Source organism: Labrus mixtus, chromosome 9 (assembly GCF_963584025.1).
Source record: "Labrus mixtus chromosome 9, fLabMix1.1, whole genome shotgun sequence".
Taxonomy (NCBI): domain Eukaryota; kingdom Metazoa; phylum Chordata; class Actinopteri; order Labriformes; family Labridae; genus Labrus; species Labrus mixtus.
In genome coordinates, this window is record NC_083620.1 from 731,744 (window position 1) to 755,623 (window position 23,880).

The following is a 23,880-nucleotide window of genomic DNA, read 5'->3' on the forward strand; positions in this document are numbered from 1 at the left end:
TGAACCAACACTGCTGAGTGAGCTGTTCGAAGAATTTAAAGATTTTATTACTAAAAAAAAAGGTAAAACTCCAAATAATAATAATCCAGGGAGATGGCATGGTAGAAAAATACCGACAGACTAAATGATCAAGTTATGCATGTTTCAGGTTCATGTGCATTTGACTTTACATTATTCTATATCTTTTATTGAAAATGTCTATCTATTTTAATGCACTTTCAATTGCCTCTGTCTGAAATCTGCTGCACAAAAAACCTTACCTTTCATTGCAAATGTTTTAATAAATTAACGTTTAGGATAGATACAGATACCTAATTTGATTCTTTAAAAACATAATTCATCCCGAGGGAAATTGAAGCATCCAACAGCTGCTCATAAGATCTAACACCTGCAACAGCTCTCACACTCATGGTTTAACAATCATTACCTGATTTCACATTCTCTATCACAGTGAACATTAAACATGCTCAATTATAACAACCACATTACTGGACATTGACTTTAACTTTATTAACACACTTTTCTTAACTGGACTAACCTTCCCATGAGCCTTTGCTCCACAAACTGTCCGATCTCAGAGCGACTGTCCATTTAGGGTCGCTACAGTATAAAACCCTTTATACTATAAAATCATAGATTAAAATGACACCTGTAAAATATAGAGCAGACCTCTGTTACAGCTGCACAGAAGCCTTTATGGTACAGCAGTGTGTGAATGGAAGTAGTTCATAATGAGTCTGTGCATAGCCTACTTTAAGGTAATTGTTGTAATATATTATTATTGTCCAACTAGTGTGCAGCTGAAAAAGCTGTAAGTCCTTACTTACTAAAATTCCACTGTGGTCAATACAGTGAAATTTCAGTTTTATTGTCATAATATTTTCAAAATAATATATAAAAGGAGATGCCATTTATACCAGGTTGAATAGTGGTTTTCTGAGCGCTGGCCCCCTCACTCTGAGACCTCTCCATTAACGCATGTCCATATAATACTGTTTGTGCATGTGTGTGTATTTCACCTATGTGTGTGTAGTATGTTCATTAGACAGAGTGTAAAAACAAATTTCCCCTCGTGGGATCAATAAAGCATAAATTATTATTATTATCTCTCTCTCTCTCTCTCTCTGTCTATTACTGTCTGCCTGTATCTCTTGTTTTACTACCCAATCAGAGACAGAGTAGGGTGTGTCCTTGTGGGATGTGAATTATTTATTAGGCTTTTTATAAGATCAGAAGATAAGATAAGATGTTCTTTTTACCTTTTTTTATATTTTCTCATGTGTAGTTGCATTAGATGTGTGACTTTTGCATAGTTAAAGTTTTTATTCATGATAGATTTTGAATAAAGCTGAGAGTTTTATGATCTTTATTATTATTATTATAACATGACATGAGTGATGTCTGAAACTCACCTGACTGAACGGTCTTATATTAGTCTGTTTCTACACGTCAGACATTCTTTGACTCACAGCTAAACTCAGTTTGACAGTTAGCCTGGTCCAGAGCAGACTTGTTCACCAGCATGAGTTACCATGGTAACTTAGCGAGGATTCATATAAGCTACGGTGATGGAACAAAACCCCCTCCTTCAATGAGCCAGACTTACTGAAAAAAGCTTGGATTCTGCTTAATCCTGCTTCATGGAATGACCCCATGTGTGTTGTTTTAATGACTTATTCCGTATACTAGTGACTTTCAAAAGAATGTGTCCATAGATGTCATAGTTACAGCAGCCGTTGAAAATTGAACGTGTCATCACGACTGCATCTTTGTGTTGCTTTTCATTATGACACCAAAATAAACACATCAGATAAGTATTTAATGAAAACTAAACAAATACAAATGCAGCCACAGACACACTCAGGGTCACTGGTTAAACTGAAACAACTTCTTGTTCCCATTAGATTGCAGATTTCAATATCGAATTCTAAAAAAGAACCAACCTTTCGTCAGTTAACTTAACAGGCATATTTATCACCGTGTCAATGACACATCGTACCCATGTGGTTAATCAGTATGTCCCAAAAACTCTCTGCCATCGTTGTGCCTGCTTCTGTGTTGTTGTCACATCCCCTCCGCCTCAGCACTGCTCTTACAGGCCATGTACTGCATCTTGTGGATGTGTACGGCCCAAATGCTGAACGGGACTCACTATATTGAACACCTATCTAAAGTCTTATGCATAGACACGAGTGGAGTATTGCATCACAGACTTTTATGGAGCTATTATTGTGGCAAAACTATTTGAAAATGTGTAAAAAGATCCTCAAATGCACACACAGATCTACAAATGCGTACACGTACTGATCTGCAATTATTGCAAAATGTTTACTTATTTACTAATGGCAGAAAAGTTACCTTTTTTGCTCTAAGTCCTGAAACAACTCTCCATTGGCCTTCATTTTCGATGTGACTTTTGCAACACTCCTGCCGCGCAAGATCCGTAAATGCGTACATATATCTTCAAATGTGTGTCTGATGATCTGCAAACACACCTGTTGGTTTGTTACCCTGAGCTCAGGGCAACAAATGGAGAGGCCAATGGAGAGGCCCACCTCAGTTGTAAGCAATGATTTGTGTGGATTTTCAGGACTTGCAGCAAAAAAAGCTCACTTTTCTGCCATTATTAAATCAGTAAACATTTTGCAATCGCTACATTTGCAGATCAGTACATCTGTGTACACATTTTCAAATAGTTTTGCCACAATAATAGCTCCATAGGCTTGTTTGACATGGGGAAGGGTTAGTTGTAGTGTATACACATGCGTTCATATGCAGGCACAAAATGAAACTATATGTTCTGTGATTACTTTTCTCATACAGTCTCACATAATTTTCTAAACAATACAATGACTATCTTGACTATCTTGCCTCTCAGCCGAGGTAAGTTGCATCTAACTCAGCCTTGTAGCTGTAATGGAGGCACTAACCAGCCTTGAATTAAAATAACTAAAATAAAAATGTTTCTGTCTAGAAATGAGAAAAATAACATGTCAGTATTTTCTTTATAATAATCCAAATTCAAAAAAATTGGGACCTTGCGTAAAATGGAAAATCAAAAAAAGACATTCCAATGAACACATATAGGTAAAGAGAAACAAGATCTGCACACCAGGAAGCTCCTGTTTGAAGGATTTATTGATAAGTGAAGCTTCGAGCCAACATGCTCTTCCCCAGAAGAGTAGCAAAACATTGAAACTCCATAATTTATTAAAAATAACCAAAAAAAAAAAAGAAAAAAACATTGAATGTTGGTAACAGGTAAGTAACAGTATCTGTGAAAGGCTGTGCTGGCAAATAGTGCAACTCTTTTTTCTCCTTTTTTAATTTAAAAATTAAAATAACGAGATACAAGGACATACACGTTAATACAAGACAATAAAAACCACAAACAACAACAGGCACAAACACAAACGCAATTTAAAAAGAAAAATAGCAGTAATCACAACAAGCAGAGATTGCAAAATATTTGATATACTGAAACTTACTCAGATAATTTGTATCCCCATTCACATTACACTTAACCATTCTTCTTTCAGGAATATTGCTAATGGAGACCATTCCGTTACAAAAACCTCAAGAGTACTTCTCAGTACATGTAATAATCTCTCCAATGGCAAGACGAAAATAGAATCATCTACCAGTCAGGGTCCGGGATGCAGACATTCTCCTAGCTTTCAAGAATAGATTTAAAACATCCCTTCTAGTTAGGGCTGGTGCAGGTATAGACAAGCTCCTAGTTATAATGCTATAGGCTTAGGATTTTTTTTTGCAATCTCTTCAACCGCTACCTTGAAGAACACTCAATCCTGTCACTCTGGAAATCAGTCTCATGCGAGGAGAGAGAGTGACCGAGCGATAAGGTCCGGTGCTACAAGCTAAAGACTTAAAAGGCTCACACACCAACTGCTGTATTTGAATGAATGAATGAATGAAACCTTTATTGCCCCTAGGGGAATTTGCCTTGCACAGAGATCATAAAAAACACAATACAAACAAACATTTACAGGACAGCACATAAAAACACATAAAAACAAACACTTACAATCAGACAAACACAGAGTTCTCGTGTGCGTGTCAGCCGCAGAGCAGCGCCACCACATTTCAAACGCTATCATGGAAATGCTTGAGCAGTGGCACATACCTATGAGCAAGGTGCAGGTCAATTTGAGAGACTCATTTCTTTTACCTAAGTGACCTAAGTGCTGGTACATATTTGCTTATTTTGCAGGGAGATCCTAGTTGGGGATCCTGTTAAGTTCTTAGCGGAAGTCAACAACCAGTTCTTTAGTCTTCGAAGTGTTAAGCAGTCCCTCCAGGAAATTAAAGCAAATTCAACCAATCCCTGTGAATTCTGGGCGACCTTGCAATTTTGTCCAATCACCGCAACCTTTCTGCAACTTTGACCAATCAAAATAGTTTCCCCCGCGAGTTTCACCAATCATAGCAGTCCCCCGCGAAAACGGCGAGCCATACGTCACCAAAGTTTACTCACTTCCTTGTTTACATGCAGATGCAGACATGTCCGACACAAACGTTGCACATTTACCTCCTACAAAAACAGCTAAGGACCGTGCAAGGCAATTCCCCGATGTTCTGCACGGAAGCAGCAAAACTTTTTTGCACACTGTGCAGCGTTGTGGTGGAACACAAACAAAAGTCATCGATCTACCTCAAAACACACCAGGAGAATGACTGGAACACACGGACAACATACAAGACAAATCAGTGACAGAGGCTGAAAGACGCAAGGCGAGTTAAATAAATAAGCATGGATAGAGCTTGTCTGAATGCAAAACAAACGGGGTGTGTGTGTGTGTGTGTGTGTATTAATGAAAATAGTGAGAGAGAGAGAGAGACTTCACTGAGTGAAGCAGAGGAATATGTAACTTCACAAAGCTAATGGCTCTGCTCAGGTTAAAATCTAGGCATCACTCAATCACATCAAAGCCTGTGTAAGAAAATAAGTGTAATAATGAAAAGTCTCTATTTTTTTCAGTAAAAAAAATTGTAACTATTGTTGCAAATTTCGCTTGCTGCCGCAATTTAATTGCAAAAAAACCCATCTAAAAACATTGCAACTTGCATTGCAATTTTTTTTTTAAAGTTGCATTTTAGGCCGCAACAATCCCCCAAAAAGTCCACAAAATCCTGGAGGGACTGACAGCTGCAGATCATTTGGCTCATCCACGGCAGCTTTTGAAACCCCTCCTCATCTTCTAGCAGGCTACAAGATTGTCGTCGCTACTCAGTGGTATATGGATGGTTGATGGATTCTAACTGCTTGTTGCTTTGTGCCTTGCCCTATTTGTCACAGCGCTCCTGAACACCGCCAGACCCAGTAGTGCTTTTGCACTGTTCCAGCCCTGCAGAATTTTAGTAGTCTATACATAGACTTGCAAACATGTATTATACATACATGTTTGCATACGCAATATATATATATATATATATATATATATAATTAATTGTGAATCCCAACGCGTGAAAATGACATATTGTATAAACTATGTATAGCTGATATATAATTTAGGATTTTATATATAAATTTTTTTTGGTTTGTTCATGAACTAATTAGAATGGCAAACAATATGAAAATGTATCCATTCTAATCCAATAATCCAGAATGTAATTCATTTCTAAAACATGGTCATTTTGGTAGTGAAGACGTGATCATAGTTTTTTTTTTTCTGAGTTCCTTTTTTGTTTATTTGTTGAAGAAGGGTTACGACATTTTGAAGGACAGACACACTCGCATCTGCCTGCTTGCGCTTGCTGCATGGCAATGATTATCAACATCCAGACCGCACTGAACGCACAGATTATCTACGGTGGATTCGTTGAACACAACAAAACTCCTGTTTTAAAAAGTTTAACTTAATTCCGTGATCCCTTTATCACAACGGGTGACCCTCATGTGGGGAGATTTCTTGTCAAGACACAGCAAAAAGGTAAAACCAAGAGAGAGCTGAATCAAATCACATCTGCAGTATGCAGCTGCACAAAATGTGTTTTGCATTGAAAGACCTAACAGCGGATATCTCTCTCTTTTTCTCTCTGGTCACCTGCAGAGTGTGGTGTACAGACCTGTGACATGTATGAGAGGTAGATAGTGAGGGAGGTCCATAACCTAACAGCTAGTTGGTTTTAAATGCCGATCCTATGGGATGAAAATAGACGGCGTGCCTAGCATAACATGCTGCATCGCTCGATGCCACAGTTAGAGTGTTGCCAAAAAACTAAGTAACAAGCTGGCCTGCATTCCATCCACACTTCCTCCTGAAATTACACGACCATACGTATAAACAATGAACTAAATGAGGCATCACCTCCTTCTGTAGAATAATTAAATATGGAAATCTAAAGAATTTTCAGGATCTGTGTCAGTTGTACGAGTTAGGCAAAGGGTTTTACCGGTACCTACTTTTTTCTTAAAGAAATAGACCCATGATCCAGTCGAACCCACCAAAATAACACAAATATTTATTGACACTTACAGTGTTTCCCATTAATTAACTAAACTGTGGCAGCCCGCCATAGTCTGATCTGTCGCGCCATAGTCTAATTTGCCATGCTAGTGTCAGGGAATTATTATCAACTATAAAGAACTTTTAAAGTACAGTTTACCCCGTTAAATGTGATGTGTGGCTGCAGTAGCCTACACCGGAATCTGTGATTGTTTGTCCGTACCTTGTTTATAATACCTCCTGCAGAGTGTTACAACTCAGAGCTTTTCGGAGCTTTTCAATCGCTGCACAGGTTTCGGAGGTTTTAAACACAATCAAAGACGTTTGATCACCCTGTCAGACAAAGCAGCATAACTAGTTGTAAACCTAGATATCGAAATTCGAGCTGAATATTCTTTTTGAACCTGCAAAACAACTTCTGAAAGAATGAAACAAATCCATTTCGCCTTAAGACGCCGCGCAGCTCCGCAGCTCACCTGTTGTCTTGAAAAACTGCACTTAAAGTTTAATTATAAGTCTAAACATTAGATCAGACCTTTTTTCCAAGAGGTTCTCTTCCTCATTATGTCAAAACGTGCATTTAAAGATAAAGGTGGGTCCGCGGACCACACTTGAGAGGCAGAGAGAGAGAGAGAGAGAGAGAGAGAGAGCTATACGGGCGAGCGAGAGTCCAGAATGTGCCACTGCGCATGTAAGTGGACGGACAAGAAACAAAAAGTTAAATTGAACATTACTCTGCTAGTTTACATGTCAACCATGGCTGACTGCAGTCTCTGTAAACAGAATGATGGCGTCCAAACTGCTCAATGTGCGCTGAGCGGTCGTCTGTCTGTGCGTCTGCACGTCACCCTCCCTGCTTATTAAAAACTGGTCATAAACCACGTGTGAACGTTTTGATTTTGAAATGTTCTTAAATTGTTTGAGCTGCTGTTAATACTCTAAATATTTGTAATACTGAACATTACAATTCATTAATAAAATATGCTTTTGTGCAGTAAATCTTATGACGTCATCAAATAGAAGCATGTTGTGGAGAAATTATCCTAATTTGGACAAGAGGCTGGAGAGGAGCGATAATCATAACTGAAAGAGGAGTAGGAACAGTATGCCTGCTTGAGGGTCTCTATGGGCCAAGCCTAAAGCCATTTAACTTCCATGGGCTTTGGATTTTATGATTTGACAATTTGTGCACTACAAGAGCACAAATTTGTTATAAAAGAACAAAGTTTATGATACATTTAACCTCTTAATTTTGCACAAAATTGATGCATCTACCGGTAACTTTAAAATGTACACATTTTTTCTCCCGGGGGTGCATGCCCCCAGACCCCCCTAGAGGGTTCGGTCCCCCCCACCGTAGTCTCATGAAATCCTGTGGGAAACACTCATCCAGGATGGGGACGAGTCTGCTTACAGACGGGAGGTGGAACAGCTGGCTGTATGGTGCAGTCAGAACCGTCTGGAGCTGAACCCACTCAAGACTGTGGAGATAACAGTGGATTTCAGCAGAAGCCCCCCTAACCATTCTGAACAGCACAGTGTCTACTGTGGACTCTTTCAGGTTCCTGGGATCCACAATCTCCCGGGACCTGAAGTGGACCTCCAACAGACACAATCAGAAAGAAGGCCCAGCAGAGGATGTTCTTCCTGCATCAGCTCAGGAAGTTCAACCAGCCCCAGGAGCTGCTGATCATGTTTTACACCTCCATCATCCAGTCTGTTCTCTGCACCTCCATCACTGTCTGGTTTGGATCTGCAACCAAACTGGACTGACACTGACTGCAACAGACTAAGGACTGCAGAAAAAAATCGACAGTGTCGACCTGCCCCCCCCATCCAGGACTTATACCAGTCCCGGGCCAGGAAACTGGCAGGTATCACTGCAGACCCCTCACACCCCGGACACAAACTTTTCAAACTCCTCCCCTCTGGCAGGCGTTACAGATCAGTGTACGCCAAAACAAGCCGCCATAAGAACAGTTTGTTCCCCCAGGCTGTCACTCCGATGAACGCTAAACAGTCACAGAGTGTCAGACCTGTCACTGTGAAGTAACCCTTGAACAAAACTGTCACTGTGAATGTACATATATACGTACGTATATAACTATTATTTCATTTAAATGATCAATCTACACAATTTTAATGTAAATACTGAATACTCTACCTCATGTAAATTAACCCATCTGTCACATAACTGCATTTTTTATTATCAGTTACTTCATCTTTTGCACTATTCACCACTGCACTGTTTCATATTTAGTCATGTAAATATTAGTCTTTTCTTACTCTGTTTATTGTTGATGTTTAATGTTGTACCTGTTCATAAGAGAGCACAGTTCACCCATGTTAAATTCCTTGTGTGTGTGTGTGTGTGTGTGTGTAAGCATAACTGGCATATAAAGCTGTTTCTGATATTATGCTAATTTACAGAAGACAGAAAAACGCAATTGGAGGTCAAATTTACTAAATATACCAAAAGTAAAAACTACTGAGAAATTCTCTCAGAAAGTTTGTGTTCACTTTGACAACCGACGTAAACAAAATCATACATCTTTTACTGTATTTACACTGTTGACACAATAGTTGTCTTGAACTGAAAGAAAAATATCCTGGTGGCTTTTAATAATCAATTATATCGCTTACTCACTCTCAACCTAAGTCGTAATTGACAGCTGACGTAGGTAAACGGTGAGTCGACAAGGCATCAGTATCAGAGAGATGAATGAGCTGCTAGCCTGAAAGCTAGGTGTGAGCTACAGGCTAACCGGGAGGACGGGGGCATTCATTCATTTGCTGCGGGTTGAACGTTAGCTTAGCTCCAATCTGTCAAACAACAGTTATGTGGGGAAACTCAAATCTAATAGTGTGTTTTGTTTTGTAAGGCTCAGTAGTTTGAGTACATACCTGCAGGTGCTCCTGGAAGCGGATAGGTAGAATTTGTGCCATGGTGGTTTTCTTTTAAATACTCGGGAGTTCTGATATTCTAGCCAACCCGTACAGCTAGTTAGCGAGGCAGTAGCCTTGTGCTAGCTACGACCTCCTTACTGTACGTGTAGGTCGAAGCCAGTCAGTAGAAAATACAACACGATACAAGGTAATATGCCGTGTCGTGTTTCAAAAGTCTGAAACAAGTAAACGTGTTGAGTACGTAACGTCCCACCTATCTGTTCCTTCTCTGCGCTGCATCGATGGAAAGCAGTGGCTACTGGTTATGACTGATTTTATGTCCGAAATCCGCAATGGCGGCGGAAACGGTACAGAGGCTTCCCAATCCGGAAGCATCTTGGTAGCTCTGGAAGGGTCTCTCAACCTGGGTCGGGAAGGGTGCCTAAACAATGTATGGTTTTTAATTAAAGGTGAATCAAATGTTTTGTCGATTTATCAGCTATTAGCAAGTTTCAACAATTCCAATCATTTATATAAAAACTAGTAATTTTGCTCCTGTGAATGAAGGGCAATTCCTTTACAAACAAGTCATGTATTTCTGTTATGAGAGTATATCTTTTAAAGCTTGTGTCCAACTTGGCCATCGAGGAAGAAGCAAAAACTCCTAGTGGAAATAGCCTACAGACACCCACAACCTTAAATTAGATATCAGTTAAATTTAGTAAAACCACTTGTCAGTAGCCTAAAGAGTCAATATTATTGTCAGTCCGCACATCTTTTGAGTTTCTTTGGGATTAAAAACCTTATTATATTCATTTTCAGAACAATTCAAGGCAAAGCTAAAAAAAAAAAAAAATCTATCTTGTATTCTGATAAATGTGTGCATGTTCGCCATTATGCCCTATATTTCAAATTTCTTCATTTGACTGAATTCAGGTTACTTTAACATTTGGATGCAAAAGATTAGCCAAGACACCGTAATGCATTTCAAGACGCAACTGTATTGAACTATAAAGACATCTCTAATCCAGTGTCTATCAGCTGATTTTTATATTTCATTGTAAAAAGCCTAGACTCTACTAGAAAATGAAACACTATACCCCCAAAGAAAACATTTGATAAGAAAACTATAATTGAAAAAGAAAAAACAAAGTCCCCATTCACCAGTCATTTCAATTAAAATAGAAACACAATTTCTTTTCTTTTGAATACATTTCCCTCAAAACAAATATATTTTCCTTATTTATACATTTATATATATTTTTTTCTCAAGGCAGTTGGACATGGCAAAAAAGGACTCCATCATGGCCATTATATATGTTTTGCAGCAAGAAAAAGATTGAAAAAAAAACTAGAAGAAGCACAGTGTAGGTAGGGCCACTACACTGGCACACAATTATCTCATGAGTGAGAGGAAGTAGTCTGTCAAGGCAGTGTGGCACACAGGCCCACTTCCTCTAGAACAAGTGCAATGAAATAAGAATACATTTCTCACATCTTAAAACAACAACAGACTCATCTTTCACAGCACTTGGTTTATCCATCTGGTTCCCCTCACTTGTCATGTCCTCCATCAACTTCTCTGTCTTGCAGCAGTGAAGACAGGTGTGTTGTTTAAGTTCTTAGCCATTGCTGGGAGCTCAAAGTCTATTCGAGGGAGAGACATTGCAGTAGTCAGAAAGTTGGGATTGCCAATCCAGCCTCAATTTAGTCGTTTTATCACATCCAACCCCTTTCCTACTAGGCGATGTACTGAACTGCCCTATACATTTAAAAGTTTGAGGAAAAATCATTTTTGGTCATCTGAGAAAGAGTGAAAAACAATCTCAGCAAGCATCTTTAATGCCCGAATTTTACTGAATGCTGAAGGAAGCTCTTTCAGTAATTGGTTTGTCTGATAGCAGATGGGAAAAGACAGGTAGAAAAGGTGATAATGATGAAGTGTATCTGATCACAAAATGGACAGCGCAACTTTGGCTGTGTATTCTACATTGATTTAGCACACAAAGGGATGGGATAAATAAACAGGGTAGAGATAGGATAGGTAGGATAACCCCAGCAATGTTAGTAAGTGATCATTGAAAGTGCTGGATGGCGACATGAGGTTCCGTGGGTAACAATTTACATTAAGTGAATAAGCATAATGTACTCATAAGCAAGTATGCTCAAGTGTTTGTTGAAGAGAGAAAGAGTAAAGAGAAAATGTGCAGCAGAATAAAACAAAAATCCCTGGGCTACATGGGAGGGCTCAGTAGATGAGAGGTCACAGCGAGCCTTGACCCACCAATCCATCACATCCCTCTGATACACCTCACACTCAGCAGAACTATGTGCTTCTCTTTTGAAGCTCCTGAATGAAGGCTGTGAAAGGGGAGATGAGAAACATACAGTAAGCACCCAAAATACTATACATAGAAGCTGTTAAATCATTTTAGAGAGTACAAGATAATCCCACCTCCAATGATTTCCTCTTTTACTTTTTGTAGTTCTTTGCGCACTTCTTCCAGGATCTCCTACAGAAGAGACAAACAGACAGTCAGATGTGGTAACACAGTTCAACAAATGTGTTTACATGCACTTAAGTAAGCAGGGTAATGTAATGAATGTAAACAAGTAAAGGTCTAGTCGATATTTTTCTTCCTACCCAAACCTAACTTCAGAAGCATAGCTTTCTTATTTAAGCCTGTAAAAATTTACTTACTTCCCAATCATTGTTTTTCAGGTAAGAGACGTGTAAAAGACACCTATGACCACCATTGTAAAGACAGTTAAAACTGATTCAAAAGTATATTAAAGCCATATTTAAGCCGGTTGAAAAAAGGTGGTAATTATATCATAGATGTTCAGACCTGATTTCATCCTGTATTCAACCACATTTCAACATCTCATTTCTGGCTAAAGGGATTGCTTGTAGAGATAGAATGTTTGAGTTTCTGGTTGTTGTTTTTTTTGTATCAGATATTTCATCCCACATCATGTTTCAGGGGAAAACTTTGGCCCTGTTACTTGAGTGCGTGTAGTCTTACTGATTCTGGGTGGAGAAATTAAGATTATAGGATGATAAGAAATGTACCTGTTTCATTTTCTCCAAATCTGAGTCATCCATACCATCCGCATCATTACTCTGTCCTGCAGGCTTTGCCCTGTAAAAAGAAAAGGAAGAGAAAAAATACAAATGCATAATTTATGTGTCTCACAAAAGCCAAGAAGGGCATTGGCACTGCATTGACAGGCCATCTCTTTAGTACCACAGGGACACAGAAACAGAGAATGTATACATTCTCACTTACTAACCTTTCAGAACATATATCCACCTCAATGATGCTAATATTTAATAAACTAATTCCAGTGATATCAACCAAGATAAATGAGGCTGGTGCTCTCCTGAAATATAATTTCATGGTTATCATTTTTAATACCCATCTGGATTTTATCTACAAACCCCAATTCCAGTCAAGTTGGGATGTTGTGTACAACGTAAATAAAAACAAAATACAATGATTTGAAAATCCTTTTCAACCTATATTCTATTGAATACACTACAAAGACAAGATATTGAATGATCAAACTGATACACTTTATTGTTTTTTTTGTAAATATTCACTCATTTTGAACTTGATGCCTGCAACACGTTCCAACAAAGCTGGGACAGGGGCAACAAAAGACTGGGAAAGTTGAGGAATGCTAAAAAGAACCTGTTTGGAACATTCCACAGGTGAACAGGTTAATTGGAAACAGGTAAGTGTCATGATTGGGAATAAAAGGAGCATCCTCAAAAGGTTCAGTCGTTCACAAGCAAGGATGGGGCGAGGTTCACCACTTTGTGAACAACTGTTTGAGCAAATAGTCCAACAGTTTAAGAACAACTTTTCTCAACGGATTTCATCATCTACAGTCCATAATATCATCAAAAGATTCAGAGAATCTGAAGAAATCTCTGCATGTAAGAGGAAAGGCTGAAAACCAACATTTAATGCCCGTGACCTTCGACCCCTCACTGCATTAAAAAGTGACATCATTCTGTAAAGGATATCACCACGTGGGCTCAGGAACACTTAAGAAATCCATTGTCAGTTAACACAGTTTGTCACTACATCTACAAGTGCTACTTATAACTCTACCATGCAAAGCCAAAGCCATATATCAACAACACCCAGAAACACAGCCGGTTTCTCTGGGCTCGAGCTTATCTGAGATGGACTGATGCAAAGTGGAAAAGTGTGCTGTGCTCTGATGAGTCCACTTTTCAAATTATTTTTGGAAATCATAAACGTGGTGTCCTCCAGGCCAAAGAGGAAAATGACCATCCAGATTGTTATCAGCGCAAAGTTCAAAAGTCATAATCTGTGATGGTATGAGGGTGTGTTAGTGCAGATGGGTAACATGCACATCCGTGAAGGCACCATTAATGCTGAAAGGTACATATAGGCTTTGGATCAACATATGCTACCATCCAAGCAACATGTTTTTCAGGGACGTCCCTGCTTATTTCAACAAGACAATGCCAAGCCACATTCTGCATGTGTTACAACAGCGGGGCTTTGTAGTAAAAGAGTGCGAGTCTGGCCTGCCTGCAGTCCAGACCTGTCTCCCATTGAAAATGTGTGCCACATTATGAAGCGCAAAATACGACAACGGAGACCCCAGACTGTTGAGCAACCAAAGTCGTACATCAAGCAAGAATGGGAAAGAATTCCACAAAGTTTCAACAATTTCTCCTCAGACTCTTATTAAGTGTTGTTAAAGGAAAGGTGATGTAACACAGTGGTAAACATGCCCCTGCCCCATCTTTTTTGGAATGTGTTGCAGGCATCAAATTCAAAGAATTAATATTTGTAAAAAAAACATCAATAAAGTTTCTCAGTTTGAACATTAAAAATCTTGACGTTGTCTTGACATTCAATAGAATATAGGTTGAAAAGGATTTGCAAATCATTGTATTCTGTTTTTATTTACGTTTTACACAATGTCCCACTGGAATTGGTGTTTGTACCTTTTAAGCACCAGAGTTGTGTTTAAATAGCTCAAAGTAGAAAAGACAAGCCAAGTAATCAAAGAGAAATGATCAGTGAGAGAAATAATGTAAAAAAAAAAAGGGTTACATGGTGTGGTTAAGTTTACCACAAGTCAAGCACAGCATTGACCCCAGTGCTTAGAAGTAAGTTTGTGATGTACATCAATCAGACTTCTATTTCTTATTATTCAGATTTAATACATTCAGCCAGTACACTAACAAGTCCCATGGGTGAATGTCATTCTTGGGTCAATTACATGGTGTTAACAACTCAAAGAAAAGAAAAGCAAAGAGAACTAAGGTTGTGAGTAAAAAGGAAAAATATGTATACCTGGACACTTGGGACAGTGACGGAGTCGAGTCTGGGCTCTTGCCAATCGAATTATTCCTGTAAGTAAGACAGACACAGCCTTGTCTTCAAATGAAAAATGGAAGATTGTCACATATGAGCATGCTTGTGTTCAGAGGGAAACAAAGGTTCACTCATATACACATAACCACACATGAAGGGGACCTAATTTGAGTACAACTCTGAATACAGGGCACCAAATCTGGAAGTAACAGATTTACTGACGATGGCTGTGTGGAAATAACTGAATCCTGGATTACCTGGTCATGGTTGACTTCTCCCAAGGTCTTCTCAGGGTGTCTGAGAGGACAAAGGATACAAATGGGATTCATTTACCTTTTCATTTAGTTCAAATGTATCACCTGGATTAATATAGATGGCATGCTTACGAAAAAATGTTTAGTTCTCACCACTTTGACCTTGAGGCTCTGGATCATCCTGTACAGAAGAAAAAAAAGAGTGAATCATCCTCAACCTATTTCTATTTGTGTTGGTCGGGACTATGGCATATATTGCCAGACCTTGTATTAAAACACATTTTTTGTAGTCTTGAGGATTAAAAAAAATATGACAAAAGAGTGAACGTTACATTATCTTGCGTCTTCAAAGGTGGCTTCTCTCCGACGTCCGCAGCTTTTCTCCTGAGGTAAAGAGGAATCGATTTAAAGGGGTAGTCTGGACCTTTTGAACTGGAGTTTTACAAGGTGCCTTTCGATAGTGAGTTTATTGCGTACAGTAGATGGCAGTCAGCACAGCTTCTGTTTGGAGAAGCCGAGGGACCAACATTAAATTAAGCCATGTTCTCCTGTGGATGGGGTTTGAAGCAAAACAGATCAATAACCATATCAGCAAAGGACCAAGCTGATTCAAAGATCGTTTAATAATCAATGACATTTTTAAATTAGGAGTATTTTCATACTCACATCACTTCTCTATCAGTACCCAAACATAACTTTAGATATTTTTGCTACAATGTAAACAAGCACCTACAAATAAATCAATGAAAATCATATCTAATTACTTTCTGCTTCTCCAAAATCAATCATTTTAATCTAATTTATATAGCATGATGTATAATTGCATATTTCATACCAATTTATTCGTTTTATTTTTTTGTTTTGTATGATTAAGAAAATACACAAATAACAAAGATAGATAATACACTGTGCAGTATGACGCAGAAAACTCAGAGAGCTTATTTAAAGCCTCACCCCAAAACAAATATCACAAATTAAAGAAACACATGGATAGACATTTAAAAAAAAGAAATGACCCAAATATGTTTAAAATTAAGAATATATGTAGATACAGTAATGACGGCACAAAAACTAAAAGCAGAAAATATAAATATATGAGGTTTACAAATACCTGTATATGAATGTGTTGTTGTGCAACATCTGCTTTAACACATGAAGTGCAAAGTTACTGCTAATATATCTAAACTTTAAAAGGGATTCAGATATAAAAGGGCTGCGTCCCTCTCCCTTTATTATACCTCAGTATAATCTGGTTCATTAAAGTATCCTTTAACATGAACAAGATTTTGTAATTTACATCATAAATTGTGAAGCTATGTGTATAATTGGGACACAAGCAGTTTTTCTGCTTGAGAAAACTTTCCTCCTTCCACATTGATACAACCTTGATGATGTGATTTTATCATGAAACGGGTCCAGTGGACTGATGGAAGGGTCACAGCTTAGTCAAGAATCCCTGTACACCAGACAGTTTTTATAGGATAGCCTGCTCTAAAAGATGACACCCACCCTGTATATGGTGAATTTCAGCATCTCACACCTGGACTTAGGTATAAAGTACCATCTAGTCAAAAAGGGGTAAAAAAAAATAGCTTTGTCCCAGCAGCCATTAGAGATGAACGCACTGATGCTGAAGGAGCAAAATTCAGTACTATTTATTGACTATTTATGGATCTCTGCACATTCTATCTTGTTTTCCTTCATCTTGTTTTTAGTGATCTTATTTAAGCTTACAATGATTTTACTGATTGGTTAAATATACTACTTTTCTATCTTGCTTTAATTTGCCTCGTTCTTACTGATGAGATATTTGATCTTATCTTTACTAAGGGTTATTCTCTTAGTATTGAGCACTGTGAATTGTGTTTTGTACTGTCCTGTGCAGTTGATTATGTTTTAAAGGAGGTCGATCACTCACTACACCAAATCTACCTACGGGTGCAAATACATTTATCTCACCTTTTTTGCTTTTGTTCTCTTTTTCATAAACACCTAACCGAAACAGCTGTATATGCTGAGTATGTAGAAAATACAGAAAAAAACATAGGGCCATAGAAAAGGCAGTCTGATGACAACATGAAGAGTTGGAAGTGTGCAAATATATAGCATACACTTTAGTTCATACATTTTCAGCGGTTTTATTACATTTTTCTCCAAATCCCATCCACAGCAGTTCATGGCTTAGCTTCAGAGTTGGTACTCTAGCCGTGCTTCATACAGGGGTCTTGCTGTCCAGAGGAGACACTAAACTATTGAAGAACCATTTCATTTCACTTGCGACCCTTGTCAAATTAGGCGCCACAGGTTCAAATCTACTACTTTCCCACATGTCATTTCTCAATCCCCCTGATTTCCCACTCAGGGGGATGTACTGTCCTGTCTCTCCAATAAAGCCGCAAAATAAGTCTTAAAACATAAAAAAAATAAAAATGTACATCATTCTGAAGTAGGCTCAGTTAAAAAATAGTGACAAAATATAGACGTATTAAAATAATTTGCTTTAATGAAGATAAAAAGAACTATATTAAATTGAAATCAAGTTATCACATTAGAGTAATAAAGTGTGAGAAATGATATATATTATCTCGCATTAAACTTGATGTAACTCACCTTCGTGCCAGGATGGCACTCATTTCCCCCATCAATCCAGCCCCCCCTCCACCTCCAATAGAGGAGTTGCTGCTGCGACTGGAGTCAGCTCTGCTTATTGGTGCTGCAGTGCCTCCTTCTTCCTGCTGAGGGCAGCAAATACAAAACAGATACAATAATTCAGAGGACATCTAGTAGAGCTGGGCCCAGTTGTTCAAAAGGTTTTATCAGGATAAGAAGGATTCAGATCTGGTAATTTTTTATATTAACAGCTATTTGGTGGAATATTTCATTTGTTATTTTCTATGAAACCATTTCTACCTCACAACTATGTCGCGGGCGGCAGTAGCTCAGTCTGTAGGGACTTGGGTTGGGAACCGGAGGGTCGCCAGTTCAAGTCCCGGTGCGGACCAAATATGGAAGTTGGTCTGGTAGCTAGAGAGGTGCCAGATCACCTCCTGAGCAAGGCACCACCCACCAAACCCCCTCCCCACCATCAGCTCAGGAGCGCCCACTGTGGGCTGCTCCGTAACTCTGGCTTCTCTCCATTAGTGCATTAGGATGCCGTTTCTGCGTGTGTTTATATTTCAGCCTGTGTGTGTGTTCATGACCTACAGAGTGTAAAAACTGAAATTTCCCCTTGCGGGGATCAATAAAAGTAAATCTTAAATGTCAGTGGGGATGCAATAATTCCAGTTTAAAATATTTTAACAAATATTTTTTAAATATTGAGGAGAACAAAGGGTAGAACAGCTAACATGAGGTCACTTATTTCAACATTGAAAAAAAACATTTCAAAAAAGACCTTCCATGGTAATTTTCTTTAACAGTCAAGAACATATACATTGATAAAATGTGTTTCATAATTTAACTTTAACTTGACATTAGTTATTTCTTCATTACTTTATCAATTACTTTCTTGACTTTAGCACACCATTTATTGTCTATTTTATTATTCCAGGTTTGGTTATTCTTTAGGATTTTAACACATATTACAAATCCAGTCCAGATTATATATTATTCCCAACTTTATACTCCATTTTTGACAGTTTGGAGGGTGCCATGAGTAAAATCAGATCCGGTAAAGACCAGGCCGCTAAAGCCTCAGGCTCTGTGAGAGCCCCGGACGACAAGGCTATGGACTTATCTGTGGTGATGGCTGCCATTGCAAGCAGTGAGAGTAAAATACTGTCTCAGATAGACTCTATACGGGACGACATGGCGAAACAAGAGACCTGTTTGAACGATTTGGAAGACGGACTGAACACGTACTTGGATAACACGACGGATATGGAGGGGGATGTCGGCCAGTTGAAATTGGAGGTTGCTATGCTACAGCTAAAGCTAGACAACCTGTAATGCTCGCATTGTCAGAATAAAAGAAGGACTCGAGAACAGCGGAGGCCAATCGCTAAGCTACTTCAGGAGCTGCTGATCCTCGACTTCAGACTGGGCCCACCACAGCCTACGACCCCCACCCAGCGAAGGAGAGCCTCCGAGAGTGGTTGTGGTGAAATGTCACTATTTTCAAGAGAGAGGTGGTGTTCCTTAAGGCCGCCCTCCATGGCAAGAGAGTGAGTATCTTCCCAGACTACAATACCTCTTCATTGTGTGTACAACACAGGTTCAGCTTAAGGTACCTCCCCCTTACAGGTTATCCTGATATTATCCAGCTAAATGAGTTCATATGAGGAACGGGGACAGATCTCATCCGATTATGTAATCCTGTTTTTCCTTTGAACAACAGAATTTCAAGATGATCTTATCCAATAAGATCCTGTTGGATAACTTCTGAACAACCCGGCCTCAATGACTGAATGACTGACAAAGGTAAGCAGATAAAACTCTAAAAGAATCAGTACAGGTCCTACCCATTCAAATCAAAAGACAGTAGTTTTATACTCAACCTTGGATACTTTGCGGAGTTTAGCCCCTGCTAAGGCAGCTGCCAACCCTCCACCACCACCAAGGCCCCCTCCTCCTTCTCCCCCACCTCCTCCTGCAGCAGGAAGGGGAGGGGCTGGGGGAGGTCCTGAGGGAGGTGGTCCTGGCGGGGGAGGGATGCCAGCCATGGGAGGAGGGCAAGGGGGTGGGGGAGGTGCTGGTGGTGGAGCAGCGCTTACAGGGGCCAAAGGTGGAGCAGGTGGAATGGGGACTTTCAAAAGAGAAAAAGAGAAAACATCAGTTACCATTCTTAAATGATATGACAGTGTGATGTAGGTAAATTATGAGAGTAAACTTCCTTGACAGTGTATAATCTTGATAAAAAGGTGCTGGAGTTACTGATCTTCAAACCAAAACTGATTTATATTTTGAAATAGGATAGCACACAAAATACTTAGGTGTCCAAAGATAGCCGGTGTTTTAAAGTATTAGAAATTCCAGTCGATGTCAATGCACAAACAGGAGGAAATAATGTAAACATTGCACTCAGAACCTTGGACAATGTCTTATGTCACCTTATTGTCTGTACTGTGTTGCTCTCAGTTTCTGGTGTAATGTTTTCAGTGTTAAAAAAAACGAATTCTCTCCAGGGGATTATTAAAGTATCTATTTTGTTTTGCCTTTACTTTATAACAGGTGGTAATACTTAAGGAAAAAGTCATTACCATACGCAGGCAAAATATTAGGGACTCAGACTGGACTGTCTTCTAATCGATGTTATTTTATGTTATGTTGACCATCCCAGTTGTTTTCTGACCTGCAGCAGATTGTCTCTCTCTTTCCAGTCTCTCTCTTTCCTGTCGCTCCCGCTCCTGTCTCTCTCTCTCCTGCTGTTCCAATCTCTGCTGCTCCAATCTGTGTACACACACACACACACCTTTCAGCTATAAATATATGTTATCATGCACAAAATGAAAAAAGTTGTCAAACAGGGGAGGGGGATTATTTGAGCTGTAAATTACAATCTTTAATTTTACTGCTACGAAATCAATACATTCTTTATTTGTAAAGCGCAAATACCTAACAATTGTTATCTCAAGATCCTTTACAAACAGAGTAGGTCTGGATCATACACTGTTTAACAATAATCCCCCATGAGCATGAAAGGTAGAGCAGAACAGAAGTCATGTTGAAAAGCCATCTGCAGGAACTGTTTTGGGGATAGAGAGAGATGAATAGGGAGTAACAGGGCAACAACTGCAAATACAATGAATAAGATTGATTTACAGCTCAGTGCCAGTAATAATGATAACGGTATGTGTGGTATTAGCAGGACCAACAATGCATGATAATAGACTGATATTTCAAATATCAACAGTAGGAACTATAATGATCATGAAATGGGCTGATTATAATAGATGCAACAGTTGGATTCAAGCGGGTCCACACCCACGTTCCAGAGGAACCTACGAGACAAGGGGGCTCAGGATCTTCTTGAACAAAGCCTTGAAGAAGGTCATTTCTGCAGTAAAAACAGCTTTTTTGAATGGATGTATATGTGACTTGCTTCTGCAGCAAGCCTGAAGCAGACATTGGACTAACTGCAGGTTTTTGCTCTTCTGCATCAGCTTCAATTTTAACACCGGAGACTGCCGCTTGGTTTAGTAGTAAAACATTTCTGGTCATCCAGGTCAGTTAATGTCCTTAAGGCTTGCTTCTAGTTTACATATCTGATTGGTGTCACCTGGCTTTATTGATATATATAGTTGAGTATCGTCTGCATAATAATACAAACTTATGGAGTACTTCCTTTTGATATTATTAAAAAGGTTTGAAGACTCAATTAGCTGCATATGTCACCGGCCACTGGAAGTCCTAGTAACAGGATCTCTAGCAATTCAAAAAGCCTCATTGACTTTGAAACATCTTACCATGTAGTCTAAATGAGATTACAAGGTTAATACCTTTTCAATGAAAGCAGTCATGGTGTTACTACAACTACAATCTAGCCATATATCTGTTACTATCTGTAGAAGTAGATAGGTGAATGGAACGGAGGTGGCACAGATGTGAGCAGTCCTTTTGTTGTCACTAAGCTTTAACCTACAGGGGCTGCTCGGTTTAGCACTACTGACTAATGCCATCAAATCCTCTACACACGCCATGCCAACAGGATAACCACAAAGCCAAGACAGCTTGACTTGCTACTGATAATTATTCAAATAGAACCAGAAGTTTGGTGGCTACAAACTTAAACCTCTCAGTCTCACAGAACAACCAAAATATCCTCAAGATTCTTGGTTCCAAAGAAAATCTACTTATAAAACAAATACTGACATTACTCAGAATACACTTGGTATTGCTATCAGGACAATCACAATGAAGTGTTGATGGTGCCATTGAGAGTCAATACTTTTTTAAAAAAGTAATTCTGAATGTACCTCCGCTGTTGTTCGAGCTCTTCTGGTGTAGGTCCATTTGACACTGGGCGGGGGAGGGTTGCATAACCTGCCGAAAAGAAATACAGGGACAAAAGACAATGTGGATAATAATGACAAATATCATGGGTAACAAGATCAAATGTTGTTGTCAATGTTCTTATTTGTGTGCCTTCATTGTTGTAAACACCTTTTATACCCATGCAGCTGCATTTCAAAGTCTGAGGACTGTCCATGTCAACAAAAAAGCTTATCTGCCACAATCAGGGATTGGACCTATAATTATATTTATATTACATTATAATTATAATATAATAGTTTTTAAACAATGTTGCAGTGGTCTTACATTACAGCATCATTTCTATTCACGGTATTTATTTTTTCAAACAAAAAACAATCAGATTTAATTCAAATAGAGAGCTGACTTTTGACTCAAACTATGTATGCTGATTATGTATGAGGGGTGGAACTAACAAAAAATAAATGATAAAAACAGGGGGTGTTTACATCATTTAATGAAGAATTAAAGAATTTTAAAAAATGATAAAAATTCAAATGATTTGAAAAATGGATGACAATTAATTAAAGGGATACTTCACTCATTTGCATTAAGCTTTGTATCATTAGAAACCTGGTAGTATTTTTGAATGGTCGTGCATCCCTCCCTCATTTTCTCGAGATGGAAAATCTTTGTATTTCTAAGTCTGAAAAGGAGCTTCCAGTGACGCAAAATGACAATTTTTGCGTCACTGGAAGCTGTTGCGGTTAGCCGGGTGAAACTACAACGCTAGTTCCTCATATTTTCGACCACTGAAGCTACAGACCAATCACAGATCAGTGGGTGGGAACTCACTCCCAGAATCGAAACTTAACATCCGCCATATTGCTTGGAAGCTATGCTAACAGGCTCTATGGAGAAAGCTGATAAGAACCGACAATGGCAAAAATATTATCTTTCAACTTCAAACTGAGAAACTTGTGCTCGAATCGGATGTTTGTGGCTATCTCTATGAACAGCAATATAGCGGCGAAGCAGCTGGTGCCGACAGGCAGGTGTTATGCCTCGGCTGATGTGCCGCCGGCTCAGCTACTGCGGTGAGGACGAGGAGCTGGGGCCGGCTCGAGCTGGGGCGGACTGGTAGTGTCGATGCTCTCACTGTTTGCCTATGGACACAGACATAGAGTCTGTTTTCTGACAGGAATTTACAAGATCAAATCTGGAAGAAATCTCTGAATCAGTTGAGGAAACGGCCTTATGTTTTGAAGTACATGTCTGTAAATAGAGGAGCTTAGTGGGAGTGGCCTGCGTTGCTGTGCATTCTGGGAGTAGCTATAGGTGATGATAGGAAGGAGGTGATAAAAGTTCATGCGATTTGAAATATTAAATGATGAAATTGTGTAAATTGAAAATAAAAGTGATATTCCAGTAATAAATTAATCGCCTTTCATCCAACAGACATTTAACGTTTACAACATGCAGTTTTTATTATTTTATCATTTACAGCATACAATTTGTGTTACTTCCCCCTTCCCAAAAAAAAAAAAAAAGAACTGGCCCATTCATCAACTGCTGCACTGTCGACTTTTACCGTCTACACAGTCAGAAGACCAGAAGGGAAGCAGAGTGTTTTAAAATATATTCTGTCACTATTTCATCACTGAATTCACTTCAGGGCATTTTTTAGGAGGAACATTTATATCTGCGATGATTCAAATTGATACAAATCAATAATAAAAAGTGTTGGCAATTAATTTTGTTGTGAATTATTTGGGGCTCCACAAGCTAATAAATATGTAGTATTTTCTACTTTGACATCTTTGGGAGAAAATTATTTTTTCTTTTCATTACTGTGCAAAACGTACAAGATGTTTACTCATAATTTGTTGTGTCTCATTTAAATGATTAAGTGGACCATTTCTGCTTATAGATGCACTTTGACAAAGCTAGTCATCCGGAAACTTCAACTGTCATCTTTATACGGGCACAATACGACTC

At 38.9% G+C, this 23,880-nt stretch overlaps 2 protein-coding genes across 6 annotated transcripts in view; both read right to left on the bottom strand.

The window, feature by feature from the left end:
- LOC132979983 (clathrin heavy chain 1-like) overlaps positions 1–10,209 on the bottom strand; it is an 82,308-nt gene extending 72,099 nt beyond the window's left edge. For all 5 annotated transcript variants that reach the window (XM_061045807.1, XM_061045808.1, XM_061045806.1 and 2 more), the window contains exon 1: positions 9,372–10,209. In XM_061045807.1, the coding sequence (XP_060901790.1) occupies positions 9,372–9,413 (42 nt within the window). In that variant the 5' untranslated portion in view covers positions 9,414–10,209. The remainder of the gene's footprint in view (positions 1–9,371) is intronic.
- Positions 10,210–10,334: 125 nt separating this feature from the next.
- vaspb (vasodilator stimulated phosphoprotein b) overlaps positions 10,335–23,880 on the bottom strand; it is a 37,217-nt gene continuing 23,671 nt past the window's right edge. The window contains exons 4-14 of the mRNA XM_061045815.1: positions 21,888–21,954; positions 20,264–20,361; positions 19,470–19,717; positions 17,584–17,708; positions 15,306–15,357; positions 15,127–15,154; positions 14,977–15,016; positions 14,699–14,755; positions 12,427–12,496; positions 11,809–11,866; positions 10,335–11,714 (exon numbers count right to left, since the gene is read on the bottom strand). Of these exons, the coding sequence (XP_060901798.1) occupies positions 11,680–11,714; positions 11,809–11,866; positions 12,427–12,496; positions 14,699–14,755; positions 14,977–15,016; positions 15,127–15,154; positions 15,306–15,357; positions 17,584–17,708; positions 19,470–19,717; positions 20,264–20,361; positions 21,888–21,954 (878 nt within the window). The 3' untranslated portion in view covers positions 10,335–11,679. The remainder of the gene's footprint in view (positions 11,715–11,808; positions 11,867–12,426; positions 12,497–14,698; positions 14,756–14,976; positions 15,017–15,126; positions 15,155–15,305; positions 15,358–17,583; positions 17,709–19,469; positions 19,718–20,263; positions 20,362–21,887; positions 21,955–23,880) is intronic.